Source organism: Gymnodraco acuticeps, unplaced genomic scaffold, assembly GCF_902827175.1.
Source record: "Gymnodraco acuticeps unplaced genomic scaffold, fGymAcu1.1, whole genome shotgun sequence".
In the NCBI taxonomy this organism is placed as follows: domain Eukaryota; kingdom Metazoa; phylum Chordata; class Actinopteri; order Perciformes; family Bathydraconidae; genus Gymnodraco; species Gymnodraco acuticeps.
The window spans coordinates 3,270,377-3,286,379 of NW_022990271.1; the positions used below are offsets into that span (position 1 = coordinate 3,270,377).

A 16,003-nucleotide genomic window follows, 5' to 3' on the forward strand; every position below is an offset into this window, starting at 1 on the left:
GGCTGTAATGCTAACTAACGTGCTTGCTACTAGCTAGATAGCTAACTTGATCCAGCCACTCCTGGTCCTTTCATCAGACGGGAAGCGAAAGAACGAGCAAGACCCATTGCTTGTATGATGGCTGACAACCTGGTATAAGCACACAGGCATCTTGTTAAAGTTATCTTATCTTAGCTATCTCTTATATTTAGCGGATGAAAACAATTGTGACATCAATTATGACATAACTTACGCGACTCTGGGATTTGTAGTCTTTATAGTTGCGTATTTTTCATAGTCTTATATTTCAACAGTTTTACGACAAACTGACTTTTTTGACATGGAAATTATTTTTTAAGATTGACAAACATCATAAGTGTAATTCGTGGCACAATTCAAACGGGATCGAAAGATACGTTTCTCTCTCCATTGACTTCAATACATAATTTTTCCGAAATAAGGTCCCATGGACCGGAAGTAGATGGGTGTGACTTCGCCACTCTATACATGTTGTCCATTGACATCCGGTAAAAGTTCCTTCAAAATAAGAGTCCCGATCTTATTACTATCAAAATAAAAGTGCAAAACGAAAATATTTGCATACAAATATAATCACTTCTCTAAAAGGTAACTCATTTTAAATATAGTTAGACATATTAAAGGTAATTTACAATAACAATAATAATAATAATATTAATATTAGTAATAAGCTTTATATTTGTACAGCATTTTTTATACAAGAATTGTAGCCAAACTCGCTTCACAGCAGTTCAATAGACAAGTTAATATAACATGACAGGATAAAAGCAATGTAGAGGAGCAGCTACATTTCAACAAATGTATCCACTAAGATTAATATATAAAGACTTGTGACTCGGACTTGACTTGGACTCTTCTTGGCTGACTCGGACTTGGACTCGGACTCGAACACAGGTAATGATGACTCTGACTCGACTCGGACACTCCTTGGGTGACTCGGACTTGGACTCGAACACAGGTAATGATGACTCGGACTCGACTCGGACACTCCTTAGGTGACTCAGACTTGGACTCCGACTCGACTCTCCCTAGGTGACTCTGACTTGGACTCGAAAAGTGGGGACTCGAGAGTGACTTGGACTCGTGAACATGTTGAAAATCATTGTTGAGATGTCAATAATGGATTGAATTAATTGTTACTATCATTGTGCCAACATTCAGCAAAGCTGCTAGATATAAAGATAAAGGCACAGAGTAATATGACAAGGAGAGACTGGGTCAAATCTTGGACCTGAGAGTTGGGGGTGGAGCGGGGCCACAAGGCCAAAGTGGGAGTGGCCTGCAGTACATTACATTCAGTGTCAATAAAAAGCAGTTTGCTCTATAAAGTTACGTTTTTTGCTGAATGTTACCGCTTTGCATTACAGCTAAGCTGAGGTGTTTATCAACAGGTCAAGACTTCCTTTTCCGTGTTTGGCTCATTATTTGTCTGAAACGCATTCTAAGTCAATAGAAGTACATTTACAAGCACATTTTAAGCTAACAAAAAGCAAAATCATTGTCAAACAATTTATGATTAGTCAACATTTGCATTCCTTCTCTTTGCTCTACACGCAAACTGTTTACTTTCATTAAACATGATTGGCCAACACATTTCCGACCATAACCAGAAACCACAACACTTTGGATACCACTATCTTTTCATGCTTCCTACAGATTCTCCATCAATATGCATTTATTGCGTAAGTGCTACAGTTGTCAGTATCTCTGTTGTAGGGAGTGCAATAAATGCAGTTAGAGTTAAGGGATTACTATACTAAAGTTTAGTTACTGCAGTTAAACTTAGTTTTTAACTCTAACTCTGTGAGGGACTACGGATGGACATTAGCTCAAAGCTAAAATCCGGCATGTTTACGTTTTAAAGCATTATTTGTTTTAAATGTTCATCAATATGCATTGTCCCTCTTCATATAAACGATTAAAAAACAAAACAAAAAAAACCCTCATAGTTATATACCACAAATGTTACAAGCTGTTTTCACATAAATGATTTATACTTATATAATATATCCTATGTTTTTCTAAAAGAAAGGTATAGTAAATCAAATGTCAATAAGTCTAAATCAAGTCATAATGGATACTTTTATCAACATTTTGGGCAGCTGACAAACAGATAAATAGATTAATAGATAACTTAGTTTGATCTGAATACATTTTATAAATTGTTTTAAAAAGAGAAAAACGTCCTGGTCTCAGCAGTTCTCCTCCCGACTGGCATGGTGGGGGCCGGCTGCAGTGTTGGAGGAGAGGGGGGAAGGTGATGAAGACAGCTGGTCATAGCTTGGCAGGCTGTCCTGACTCGGGAGTACATTACAGGTCCTTCCTTGCCTTACTGTCACCCCGCCTCCCCCTCCACCTCCACCCTCACAGTCACCCGGGTCCCTCTGGGCCAGCAGGAAGGTGAGGGACTCTGCGATGCGGTTTAGCGTTTGGTCCATGTGCGATATCTACGAAAGATTAAATAGATGTTGATAAAAGTAAACAAAATGCTCTGGCTGAGAGTTATTTAAATGTTATGATGTAGAGATATATTTTAATTCCATTGTGTGACAAAGGCATCATAGTATTGACCTGTGCCACATTGATTTATTGCTACATTGTGCATGGCTCATTAGACAAAACTATATTTGGTGAAAGTAAAATAAATGAGTTAATAACACACATTAAATTAAAGCCATAATAATACATCTGAGCCTTTAACAGCAAACATGGAAAACCCACACATTCACAACCACTTAAGTTGTATTTAGTAAACGAAAAAAACCTTGTTATTTACTAAATTCATTTTGTGACTAAATCATTTGATTTGATTTCACATGGTTTAGAGGCAGGTATGTCAGGAGTATTTGGAAAACAAGTTAAAGGGAGGTTGTCAAAATGAGTGCTTTTCTTTGTTTTGACACATCTTAAAAAAGAATTGAAAGGAAAACAACATCAAGGTTTCTCATTGTTTGCTGCTTGCTGGCACAAGCTGTTCAAGTTTTTCATTTGAATCCACAATAACAGGGCCATGTCTATGCAAAGTTATTTTATATTACAAAGCCAAGTAAACCTTTGTTGCATTACCCAATTTCAAGTGTCTTTTTAATGTCTTTTAACTGTGGTCAATAAAAACATATTTATTTTCATAAAGGCTAAAAATATAAAATGGTAAAATAATACTCTGAAACATTAAACTTCAGAGTAATATTGCAAAAGCTTTTGACAGATTTTGAACAAACCCCACCTTGTCCTCCATCCTGTTGAGTCGGGCTCCGATTGAGTTGGTGCCTTTGTCTTTGTCTCGGTCTTCAGAGGGAAGTACATAAAAAGACAGGGGGATTAGGACTGTGGTTTGTTCCATATTTACTGTCAAATATTTTCTGAGAGCAGTGGAGTAATTCATTACCGGAGCCCGACTGGAACAAAGTTATCTTCCCTATAGACTGGTCCAGTCTGAGAGAAACAACAGGAAATGAATGAGAGTTGTATACTTTCCCTCTGTATTTTCTCCGCCATTCCTCTTGTGTTTTAGATAGTTCTTTTTTAGAAAATAAAATAATCCTCTATTAATCCCACAATGCGGACATTTAAAGTTGTACACCAGCAATGGGACAGTACATCAACAAGGGGAAGAATAAAAGTATAATTAATAAGTAAACCGTTTAAAAACCAAATCTTCACGGGGCGTCTGTGGCTGTGAGGGAATGAATGAGGTGTGAATGCGTGAGTGACTTGTAGTATGTAAAGCGCTTTGAGGGGTTATAAAGACCTGATAAAGTGCTGTATAAGTGCAGTCAATTTACCATTTACCTAATTCAAATCATTGCACATATGATATTGTTGTCTGGGAGCAGAGCTGATTTTACTTTCTGAAAGTAAGCAGGCTTCCGGATTGTCTTACATTTTCTGTCTCAAAAACACCATCATCTACCATTGCATTTCTCAGGGTATATTAGTCATACTGTATGAAGCTGGATATTCATCAAGCACTGTACCTTCTTTGCAGCTCCTTAATTCGCACCATGAGGTTGAGGTGACCCTGGGAGTATTGCTCGATCACATCCCGCACATCATAGGGCTTACGAGCTTGCTACAAATGGGGAAAAAAGGTTTGGAACTTTTACATCAAAGATTTGTCTTCATTATAAACGTCTTGTTAGGTATAACCCCTTTATATATATCAAATATGTAACAAATGTACATTGTATTTTCCTCATATATCATTCTTCTACGTAGACTGATAGAAAATGAACAAACCCTGGGAGCAGGTTTTAGTAGAGTACTTGCTGCAGCAAATTGTTTGGAAAGAGGCAATCCATTTAAGCTGTCAAAGCTCTGCTCACTTTTCATTTGCAAACTCTGCTGTAAGACTACTCCAAACTCTGGCTGTTATCAACCTCTATCCACCTGTAGGCACGAGTGTACGTTCCCCTGCGGCAAACATTATTTTTGGTACTCCCCAACCTCTACTGCAGAGTGTGTGTTTGCTTGTCAAGTCAGATGCTAAATAATAACTGTACCTCCTATATAACCCCTTAATAATAAATCAATGTCATGTAAGTTGGATACCTCAAATGTGAACACTGAAAAATCAGCCTGTGAGAAAAAGCTGTAAAATGGTGTCTCACGTACCTGGAAGTTTCTCTTGGCTACAAAATAACGCATTCTCTGGATCACCCGGATGGCTTTTCGGTGAGACTCAGTCAATCTGTGTAAAAGAGTTCCATATGAATGCTTTGAAGTTTCTCCTGGGAAAACGAAACGAAGCTGAGTGTGGTGAAAAGGACTTTTCATGTGTTAGAGAAAGCATTAGAAAACAGAGAATAACCCTGGAAACTTTAACATCAAGGTCAGCCATTTAAAAACTCCACATTTATTTTTCTTCACACACATCATCGTGAAAAGATGCTTAATATGACCTTCACACCTAAACTTAGGGGAGAATTGTTGATGTTCAGTCCACATCAAAAGCCTCTCCCTTCGGACTTTCTTTGAATGGGATCAAGGTTTTGTAAGGGTTTTAAATCCTGCATAAAAGGCCCACAATAATTGTAGTTCATTTTGCCTCTATTATAATATTAATTGACCAGTTACAATCTGGGTTCGTTACCATTTAAAGTTAATGTGTGTGAGGGCTGAGCCGTGCTTTGTCAAGTCCAGGTGAGACTACAGGAACAAATTGTGTGTTTGTCTCATAATTGGCTTTCATTGGCAATGCAATAGACATAATCTTGAATGTAGCTTTTTACAACGAAATGTAGATCCTTTTTACAACGAAATGTAGATCCTTTTTACAACGAAATGTAGATCCTTATTATTTTTTTTCCCACATTTCCACAACAAATGGTGGTTGTATAACTGCAAAATGAGTGACATGGCCGCCGGACAGTGGTTAGAGCATGGATGTATAATAAGAACTGGATACAGCGTCGGAGGCGGGGTCTCGTTCTTTCCTATGAGAGCTGCTCATTGGCGCATGAGGACAAAACGGCCCAACTTTTGAGAGAGCGAAACGTCACAGATTACCCGTCATGCCTAGCTGTCAGAGCAGAAGAACCTGTATGTGCGCTTACAGAGCTAATTTGTTCCTCAGAGTCCGGCGCACTTCCTGGGGGCTTGGGTTAGAGCTGTACACAGATTTGACTCCTGAGCAGAAGCCTCGGGCAATGTCATCCCTTCTATCTCCCCCTTTCAACACTGTCACGATTCTTGTGTTGTGTCACGTTTTTAGTTTTGTGTGTCTGGTAGTGGGTGTTTTGCTTTTCTCCTTGTCATGTTTTCCTCCCTGTGTATTGTCTGGTCTTTCCCCCGGTGTTTTCATGTCTGTCGTTAGTTTCCCTGGTGTGTCTAATTTCCTGATTGTTTTCACCTGTCACCCCTTCTGTGTCTCCTGTGCTCATCAGTGTCAGCCCCGCCCCTGATTGTTCCCACCTGTGTCTTGTTACCCTGTGTTTAAATTCCCCTGTCTCCCAGTGTTCAGTGTCAGTTCGTTTTTTGCCACGGAAGGTCTTGTCTCTTGCCACAGTCAGGTCTATGCTCTCTTAGTGCTATGGTTAAGTTTTGTTCCTCACCACGTGAGCGATTTTCATTTGGTTCTCTATTTTTGTCATCTCAAACTTGAGATTTGATAGTGACCTTTTTTTGTTGTTTTTGCTGTATTTTGGAAAAATAAAGTATATTACAAATACTTTACCTCTGTCTCCCGGGTCGTGCAATTGGGTCCTATCTCCTAAGTGTCTGAGTTTGTAACAAAAACATTTCACAGTAACTATAATAAAAAATAAAAACGATTTCCTTAAAAAATGATGATTCGTCATCACGCTCGTGACCCCGCGCAGCGAGCTGGGGGTGTGTCAGTGACACACCCACTGGGGGTGTCGCCCGCCGATTTTGCGGCAGCTCTTTCCCTCAATAACGCTAACGAAAAAGCTCTGTAATGGCAGGCAAACATTTTTACTTTACTTCTTTTCTAAAAAGAATATAATTCACAAGAAGAAAGAGGCTAGCAGCACCGAAGCTACAAGTGAAGCTGCTACTAGTAGGCTACTACATCATCAGAATCGCCGCCTAAAGACATGGATAATGCTAGCGTTAACGTTAGCTGCGCTAGCAACGTTCCCCTGGCTAGCTCAAGCTCACCTTTCCCAGAGGTATGGACGGAGGAGATGTGGCAGAGGAAACAAGAGGCATACCCGTGGATAGACTGCAAAGAGCTGGGAAACTGGGCTGCAAAGTTTGTTCATCCAGTTCGGATTTAGAGAGAGAGAGAGAGAGAGAGAATATACTGTAGCTTATGTTTATGTGCCAGTGTGCCCATGGTTTTGAATCTGTGTGTTGAGCGCAGCGCCGTCTACTTTTTGCAGTACAGTAACTAAAATAGGACTAAGCATACCGGTAGTTTCTGTGGACCTGTCTGCCCGTTTTGTGAGTGCACTTGTGTGGCATTGTTTGGGATGACCTAATTAAAATAGCGTCCCCCCAGTAAAAACTACACCACTGGGTATAAGTATCATCACTGTGCGACAAAACGCAGGCAGCGAAGGCGAAACCAGACAACACACAATTTAGCTGAGCCAAAACGGCAAATATGTCTTACCTTTCCTGTTTTTCTGATCAAAAGTTGTGTTCAATGGCATTAAAACGATAAAAACGCTGCTGAAGGTTAATCCAATGTGTCTGTATCACTTTAAAATGAATATTGATAATCCATCATTCCATTGTTGTCAAAAACGGAAATTTCATATTAGCTGCTATGATAGCTACAACCCAGCTTCCGGTTTTGGGCAAACTGCGTGCGCATCACACTCACTCCTCAATAGAGGCGAAGTCCCGCCCATCTACTTCCGACCCATGGGACCTTATTTCGGAAAAATTATGTATTGAAGTCAATGGGGAGAGAAAACGTATCTTTCGATCCCGTTTGAATTGTGCCACAAATTACACATATGATGTTTGTCAATCTTAAAAAATATTTCCATGTCAAAAAAGTCACAGTTTGTCGAAAAACTGTTGAAATATAAGACTATGAAAAATACGCAAATTGAAAGACTACAAATCCCAGAATCCTGGTCCCGCATGTTGGCTCTTACGGAACGGACTAACTCCCCTTTTGTGTATGTACAGCTCTCAACATGCCCAGACTTGTAGTGATTTTCACCTCTTTTAATACTTTTCGCCTCATTCTGAAAGAAAGAAGTGAAATGTGCCAACGTGACGGCCGTCTTGGTGTTTGGTGCGAGACGGGAGATGTAGTTCATTGAGCGTTTCACACAAAAAAATGTGTTACTTCACAGTTTTACAACACATTTTAATATTTTTGACTTGCAAAATTATCTTTTCAATTGACAAACATCATATGTGTGATTTGTGGCACAATTCAAACGGAATCGAAAGATAATCTTTCTCTCTCCATTGACTTCAATACATAATTTTTACGAAATAAGGTCCCATGGAGCTCCCCCGGAAAGGGAGGGACTTTGCCTCTCTATGGCAATGTTTAGATGGATCTTAGGAAAGGAAGTTCCTAAGATTCATCTAAACATTGATCGATCGAGGGCCTCGACCCAAGTTTTTCATTCATTGCAACTACACCGTAGTTGTGTATATGATATGTGAATAAACCTTAGGAAATCTTGAAAGGGATGTGCAAAATAGCCATTATACAGTCTTTAATTAACAATCAGTAGAGAATAATTAATGAAAAACTTGGATCGCAGGTTCCTCAACAGTGGACATCCATCCATATGTGTGTATACCTCCACCATTAAACAGTCATATTCTGCACATTTCTTATACTATCTACATACATCGTATAAGAGTATAATAAATATATATAATATCAGATAAAATAAGTGCTTAAACATAGTTAACATTGCAGGAAAGCAATATATAAGTACTTTGTCAGGCTTAATATTTACTTAATATTTACCCCCAAAGCTTTTTTCTTATTCAAAAGAAGACCTTAACCTAAAGTATTCTTTAATGTTTAAATAAAGCCTTATTAGTTTGTCCGTTTTTCATATCCTCCTATTAATATCTAATAATAAAAATAATACAATTAAATAACGTGCTTTAACCACTAGGTGTCCCTTTCTATCAGCTGTGCACCGTTATGCTGTAAATACAGCCTATCTACCAATTGGATCAAATATAAAAGTCAGCCGAATTAGTGTTGATACTGCAAGGAGACGTATTGTGTGAAGAGAAATTGAAGATGTTGTTTAATTGCTGATATATTTATGATCCACGTCACATATTCAGTTGCGGCGGCATTTCTTCCTGTTTGTCCAGAAGTCTTCTCATCAGGGCTCTATAAATAAAGAACTACGGCAGATATGTAATATTTAATGCAGCCAAACCGTGTATTACAATGCCGTTATGTGATGACTTTCAAAGAGAAAAGCAAGCACACTCGGAATAAAGTATAATTTTATGTTTTTTAAATGTTTTCGGATTTCACATCGCATAAACACCATATCCCAACGTGCTTTGCGGCTATAACATCCAATCACCGAGCTGAGGATCTTGCTTACGACTGTTTCCGGTATTGTTAATGACGGATGTATTTAGTTATACACACATTCCTTCACATTTACATTTTAATTTACATTAAAGTATTTCGTGAGGCCTTCTAAAATGTTTTAAAATATAACTAGGGTTCTAGTTGAAGAGTTTGTAAATTAACATGAACCAAAGCTGTTGCCTGGCAACGCAATCGCACAACGTCACGTCGGTTAATTCCACAAACACACACATGGATTAACATCGATTTAATACATTAATGTAGCCTTTGTTTCTGCTAAAAGAGGTGTCGACCAGCTGGGGAAACAAGAAAATCGGCGAAATCGAGTGTGACTATTAAAAAAAAAAAATAAAATTATATTAATATTGACAATAACAACCGACCGTCGGGGCAGGGATCACCAACTATATTTGTCCAAGGGCCAAAATGTATCCAATAGACACTATCGCGGGCCAGCGATTTTTATATAGTCCATAATTTTGAAGTTGTAGACCGGGGGGGGGTATTGAGTGTTCTGTAATCAGTTACTAAATACTGAATACATGGCTCTGAAAGTAATCAGAATACAGTTACAGTTACGTGCCTTAAACGTTGGAATCGGGTCTACTTTAACGTATTCAGATTACTTTTAGAATACTTTTAGAATACTTTATTTTTCCATAACAGATGGGTATGTTTTGGTGAACAGGAGGCGTCTATCGTTATTCCAACCCAGTTTAGATTTTGCTTCCGCATTACGCAAGAACGTAGCTCTACGCGATAGCGTCATAGCCTTCTTCTTTGGCTGTTATAGCAACCTGGCGTTACATCTCTATGGGCAGCAAATATGAATCTGACAAGCGAAATACCGTCCTTTTAAACGCCCATAATTATAATTATAATAATATAATAGTGCTTCTTTGTCAATATGACTGACGACCACACTTATGCAGTGCTGACCACACTTATGCAGTGCTGAGGTAATGTTAATTCATCATTTAATATTAATTCCTGATGGATATAAGAGGGATACATTAGCAAACATCTGTATATATAGCCTATATAATGTTTCGTTTTTTTGTTTGTCATGTAACATATTAACGTTTTGACCTTCTGTTTAGGATGTAAAGGTATCTATTTAATATTTTATTTAATGTCTATTTTGTTATATAATACAACATATAACATTTGACATTAATAACATATAAACGTTTTTAAAATATAAAAATGAAATGTTGGGACATTTATAAAAATGTATTCCTTTACATAAAAGTGCTTTCCAGAGGTGTAAGAAGTGATAAGATCTTGTACTGTACTTGAGTAAAGGTACAAGTACCAGAGTGTAGAAATACATCTGTGTGTATACATGTGTGAGTACATATAAGTGTGTGTTTATATGTTTATAAATGTGTGTATATATATAAAACAGTATCATTAAATAATGCTGTGTGTGTATAAATGAATGAATACATCTGTGTATATTTATGAATAAATATATGTGTGAGTACATATAAGTGTGTGTGTATATGAATAAATGTATATATAAAATAGTATCATTAAATATATATATATAAAATAGTATCATTAAATAATGCTGTCAAATAAATGAAGTGCACAGTAATAGTCAAGGTTATATTCAATATTCTGCTGATAAGATAAGATATTTAAAACGTCTTTTGTTTGTCCTGAAAACGACATTTGAGAATACACACAGGCTATTTATAGATGATAAAACACCAGTAATACAATCTCAGGAATCTTCGATATGGCTTTGATTACAGGATCGTTTACTTTCAGTCAACAAACAAACAGGATCGTTTACTTTCAGTCAACAAATCCTTTGGAAAGACAAAAAACAACTATTCATCCTGCTGCGACCGCTATAACAGCCGAAGAATAACAGCCGAAGAAGAAGGCTATGACGCTATCGCGTAGAGCTACGTTCTTGCGTAATGCGGAAGCAAAATCTAAACGGTTGGAATAACGATAGACGCGAACAGGAGACACGTATTTTACTGTTTTAATGGCTTATCAAGAACTCAAACACAACATCTTGGTGTCATTCTGGACAGCTCCCTCTCATCTGCACCACACATACAAAACATCCCCCGGACTGCATTCTTTGTACTGTCTTAAAACCTTTCCTTAGAATATGTTATGAATTGTAAGGTGTCCTTGGGTGCTTTGAAAGGCGCGCCTAAATAGAATGATTTATCATTATTATTTATTATCTGAAACGATGTTATAACTTTTTAAACGTTTTCCAGTCACTTGCCCCAGGCATTCAGCAGCAGCAGGCCATTCACTTTGATTTGATCCCGTTATGAAATGTCATCATTTCGACAATAAAGAAATTCTACATAAAGGTTATCTTGCACATTTTATCTAACAATCTCCGTTTCTAACTGTCAATATATTTTAAAAGAGATCTCTCTCTCTCTGCGTGCGGGGGCGGGGCCTCACAGACACTGCATCTCTCTCTCGCTCACAGACATGCTGCAGCGCCGTGCAGTGTGCACACACAGCTCTGCCGGTAATGAATATTACATTTTGTGAGGAAATTTTTCCACCAATAATTCCAATAAGTATTCCAAAATGTATTCACTTCAGGTTTACGAAAGTAACTGTAATCAGATTACTCGTTTTTCAAATGTAACGCCAGCTGAATACAGTTAGCCTACTTGATTTGTGTATTCTGATTACGTAACGCCGTTACATGTATTCCGTTACAACCCAACCCTGCTTCTAGGCTACTGTCCCGCAGCTCCTGCCTCTCTGTTGGACTCTGTCGCAGCAGGGCTACTGCTGTGGTGCGGAGCGCACAAACCAGACTCTTCACAACCAGAGCCATATAATATAATTATTATATATAGAATAATTCTATTATATGGCTCTGTTCACAACGAAGGATCACTTCTTCTTCAAGGCAGGGAAGGTTTTGCAGTACGCAGTCTACTGTCCCGCAGCTGCTGCCTCTCTGTTGGACTCCGGTACTGCACACAGTGGTTACTGCGAACGCAGTAACCACGCCGCAGTCACCCCCGTCGTGCGGGCCGGATGAGAATGTCTGGCGGGCCGGATGTGGCCCGCGGGCCGCCAGTTGGTGGTCACTGGGGTAGAGCATTTGCTTGGCATTTCCGGGTATTTCTCCACTAGTTGGGCCATGTTAACAATACCGTGTAACTGTCACGTTTGAAGGGACGAAATCGTGACATCTTCACGTCTTCCAGCATGGTAAATCGTCACATGTTCACGTCTTGCCGTGATACCGGGTTGCTTATATTGTGCTCAAGTTGGTGGTTTCCCTATTTGTTGAGCAGAGAGCTCATTCTTTAATGCCAATCTTTTCCCCCCATTGCTCTAAATCCGCCATTCTTTGACTGTTGATTAAGTTGGTGGACTTTCTACCGATTTAGGAGTAGCTCCAACAGCTATAACAGCCTGTTAAAAAAGTTGCATTATTTATGTTTCAACTAAATTGTGCTTCAATGTTTTCAATTAAAACTACAACTGAGGCAAAGTATTTTGCCTCGGCTCAATGCGTGCTGGTTGCCTAAATGGAACAGCTTCTGCACCTTTGTTTTCTCTAGAAATTGGTCCAACTGCTTCCTGAGATAGAAATAAACAATACAACGTGAGAAACATGACAAATGTTTTTCCAGGAGGCTGAAAACCTTTGCCTCCCACCTACCTACCTGTTTCAATCCCAGCTTCTTTAGTTACACTTTAAAGACCATGTCTGTTAGGAGAGGTGCAATTTCTGTCTGTTTGTAACAAAAGTCTTGTAGTTTAGCGAAAACCTCTTAAAACCTCAATCATCTTCAACTTACCAATACATCCTGCACTGTGTTGTCAATACCAAGGCAGCTGCAGAAATATAACATCAATAATACAAGCTGCATCTTACATTTATTTACCAAAAGCAAACATTTTCATTGATAAGAAAAAAGATATTTCTCATAAAGGTTCAATTTAGCATTGTGATGTGATGTGGCTTTTGCTATGTGAACAGCTGGTAATGTATTTTGGTGTCAGCAGAGCACAAAGTGATTTTTGCCAAGAATGCTGCTGCATGCAATTCCCACTTTGCATCATTACCCCAGCGTCTAAAAGAGGAAATCCCATAGTTCAAAACTGTCGTGCCATTTGTTTCACTTACTATGCACTTATATTACACTACAGTTACTGTACGCTCATTTGCTCGTATCAGGTGGAGTCTCTCGCTGTCCAAAGTGTCTCGGCATGCACAAGTGTTTTTCCCTAATAGAGAATAATTTCACAGCAGAGAAATCTGCTGTGAGGCTTGGCATATTCAAATGGTTAATTATAAAGACAAAAAAACACACACAAACACTGACATACGATGTCTTCAAAGGTCTCCTATCATGCAAAATGCACTTTTTAATTTTTAATTTAATTTTTAATTTTTAATTTAATTATAAAGACAAAAAAACACACACAAACACTGACATACGTCGTCTTCAAAGGTCTCCTATCATGCAAAATGCACTTTTTAACATATTTTATACATAAATATGTGTCCCCGGTGTGTCAGGGAACTCACAAAGTGTCAGAAAATAAAACCCTCTCTCTTTTCCTCCATAACGAAATCTCAAAAACGGGCTACAACGGAGTTAATCCAGATTTTCTGCCGATATGACGTAATATTGGAAATGTGGGCTGGCTTTACACCAACGGCCCTATCAGAAACAATGCACTGCGTGTTTTGGACGTTATATGGTCTTTGTTTACATTAGCAAGCATCGCTAACACTCAGAGCTAACCTGTACTTGAGAGAGTATGTGTAAAGAAGCAGGAAATAAAGAAAGGAACTCACCTTTTTTGAGCTCCATACTGTTTCAGAAATAATCCTTGATGTGGTATGGAACATGATATTGCGTTTAATCACGGCAGCATTTAGAGTATCTGCCGGTAGAATTCTAAGCAGGCATTAGCTCCTCCGCTCTTTTTTTTGTTGTTTTTTTAAAAAGCTAAGGAACCAGAATCAGCCATTCTCTAACAGGGCTGAAACAGAGGGATATGAGGGATGTCTAAAATGCATGATCTGTTTGGTATTTTGAGCAAAACACATCATAGACATATTTTTTATATATTTTTATATATCTGAGAATATGCCTCAAAATTGCATGTTAGGAGATCTTTAAAATACGTTCGTAAACACGGCATCTATGCAACGGGGATGAACTCACTGTGACCTGGAGCTGACAGGAACCAGCTCATTGTACGGCTCCGCCTCCTGCTCCAGGTCATCTGCAAAGCTGCAATTCCTCCGCAGGGGGGGGGGAGAGTGGACGTCCAGCAGGCCTGGGCTTCTGTTCACTGCCAATCACACGCAAACACACACATTAGACTAGTTATCCATATATATGTGTATCCAGGACATTCACAGATGCTGCTGGTTAAGTTGTGCTGTTTTATAGATTGGGACTCGGGTCAGGTCGAGGTGTGGTGATTTACTTTAATTCAATTGATCTAAATGCTTGCTTTAATCTCTTGCTGCTTCTATCAACAAAACAGAAGTAATTGAGCCTTTATGGTGAATGTGCTTGCTGAGCTAAAAGTCACAGCTGAAGTAAATGGCTAAAATCCCTGATGCATTATGGAAGGTAATACATTGTGGGAACATTATGACCCGGTCTGTGTGATTGCTTGCTCTGTTTAAGAAAATTACCGAGCTCTCATTTTCTGATGGGACAAAAAGTGATCTTGTATAATGTGGCAATTTCAAAATAATTTGGTGCTTGTGAGAAACATTTTGTTCAGAACAGCTCATTTGCAAAAACAGACAAAGGCTGTTCTTAAAGGTGGGGTAGGTAAGTTTCAGAAACCGGCTCGAGATACACTTTTTGTTATATTCCATAGAATGCTCTTAACATCCCGATAGCAATGAATATCTTAAGTGCTTTGACAAAAAATCCATAAAAAAAAGTCATCTGTGGAAGCCGTAATACTGTAAAAAGTATTTTTTACAGTTTCGGCTGTGTACTTTCAAATTTTAGTGCACTCGAGCCGGTTTCTGAAACTTACCTACCCCACAATTAAATTGAATACACCTATATTCGTTTGATTGATATTCCCTTGAGTGCACAATAAAAACAACATTTTTCATATAAATTAACTTCAACTGAGGTGTCTTATTAAAACAACATATCATGTTGGTACTCCCTGGAGTGCGAAAATAGAAACACAGGACTTCTGAATGGTTTAAAGTCCATTCACTTGATTTTCCTGATAATATTTACATTATACAAATTGTACAATTGTTTCCCTGAGTAAGATGACTATTAAGCTCTTTTCAAAACAAATGGCATACCTTATTTCACAGATCATAATAAAGAGTCCTTATTATGTTGTTGGAGGTTTTCCCTTCCCTGTAGTGTTATATAGGTTAATGTATGTGCATGTAAATGCTCTGCAAAGGCTAAAATCCCAAGGTTCCCTCCAGAAGGAGTTTCTCTCCCAGACACTCCCCCCCCTGCCTGAAGCGTCTCCATTGGACTTCTTTGTTTACTTCCGTAACATAATTACATTACTGTGTAACATTTGCGGTAATATTGGCTAGTGCTCCAACACATTCTGCGTGATGGGCTAAGGGGATGGACATTTCATATTGGTTGACCAATCACAACAGAGCTCGCCAGCTAACCAGTCGTTTCAGACAGAGGGTGAAAAGAGCTGCTGCAGAACAGGCAGTATGAGAAATAGAGACCTTGTTATACATTCAATTATGTAAACAGTTCACAGTAGAGGTGGAAAAAAAATATGAACCGAAAATGAGGCCCCTTATAAACGCATCACACTGTAGTTCACTCTTAAAATGACCTATGTGATGCGACTGTTTATTACTTTAGAGAAAAAGCAACCTGAATATCATATCATAACATCATGTTGTTACCTGGAGGTGGTGAGCTGAACTGAAGGGAGGACAGAGATGTCCAGGTCTGCTGGCAATCTGAAATACACGTGAAAGGAAACACAACC

General features: G+C 38.6%; 1 protein-coding gene across 1 annotated transcript in view; it reads right to left on the reverse strand.

Moving 5' to 3' along the window:
- Nucleotides 1-960: 960 nt before the first annotated feature.
- The window catches only part of kcnq1.1 (potassium voltage-gated channel, KQT-like subfamily, member 1.1), a 52,192-nt gene continuing 37,149 nt past the window's right edge, over nucleotides 961-16,003 (reverse strand). Inside the window, exons 11-17 of the mRNA XM_034220939.1 lie at nucleotides 15,918-15,974; nucleotides 14,212-14,341; nucleotides 4,633-4,708; nucleotides 3,996-4,090; nucleotides 3,407-3,453; nucleotides 3,245-3,306; nucleotides 961-2,465 (exon numbers count right to left, since the gene is read on the reverse strand). Of these exons, the coding sequence (XP_034076830.1) occupies nucleotides 2,211-2,465; nucleotides 3,245-3,306; nucleotides 3,407-3,453; nucleotides 3,996-4,090; nucleotides 4,633-4,708; nucleotides 14,212-14,341; nucleotides 15,918-15,974 (722 nt within the window). The 3' untranslated portion in view covers nucleotides 961-2,210. The remainder of the gene's footprint in view (nucleotides 2,466-3,244; nucleotides 3,307-3,406; nucleotides 3,454-3,995; nucleotides 4,091-4,632; nucleotides 4,709-14,211; nucleotides 14,342-15,917; nucleotides 15,975-16,003) is intronic.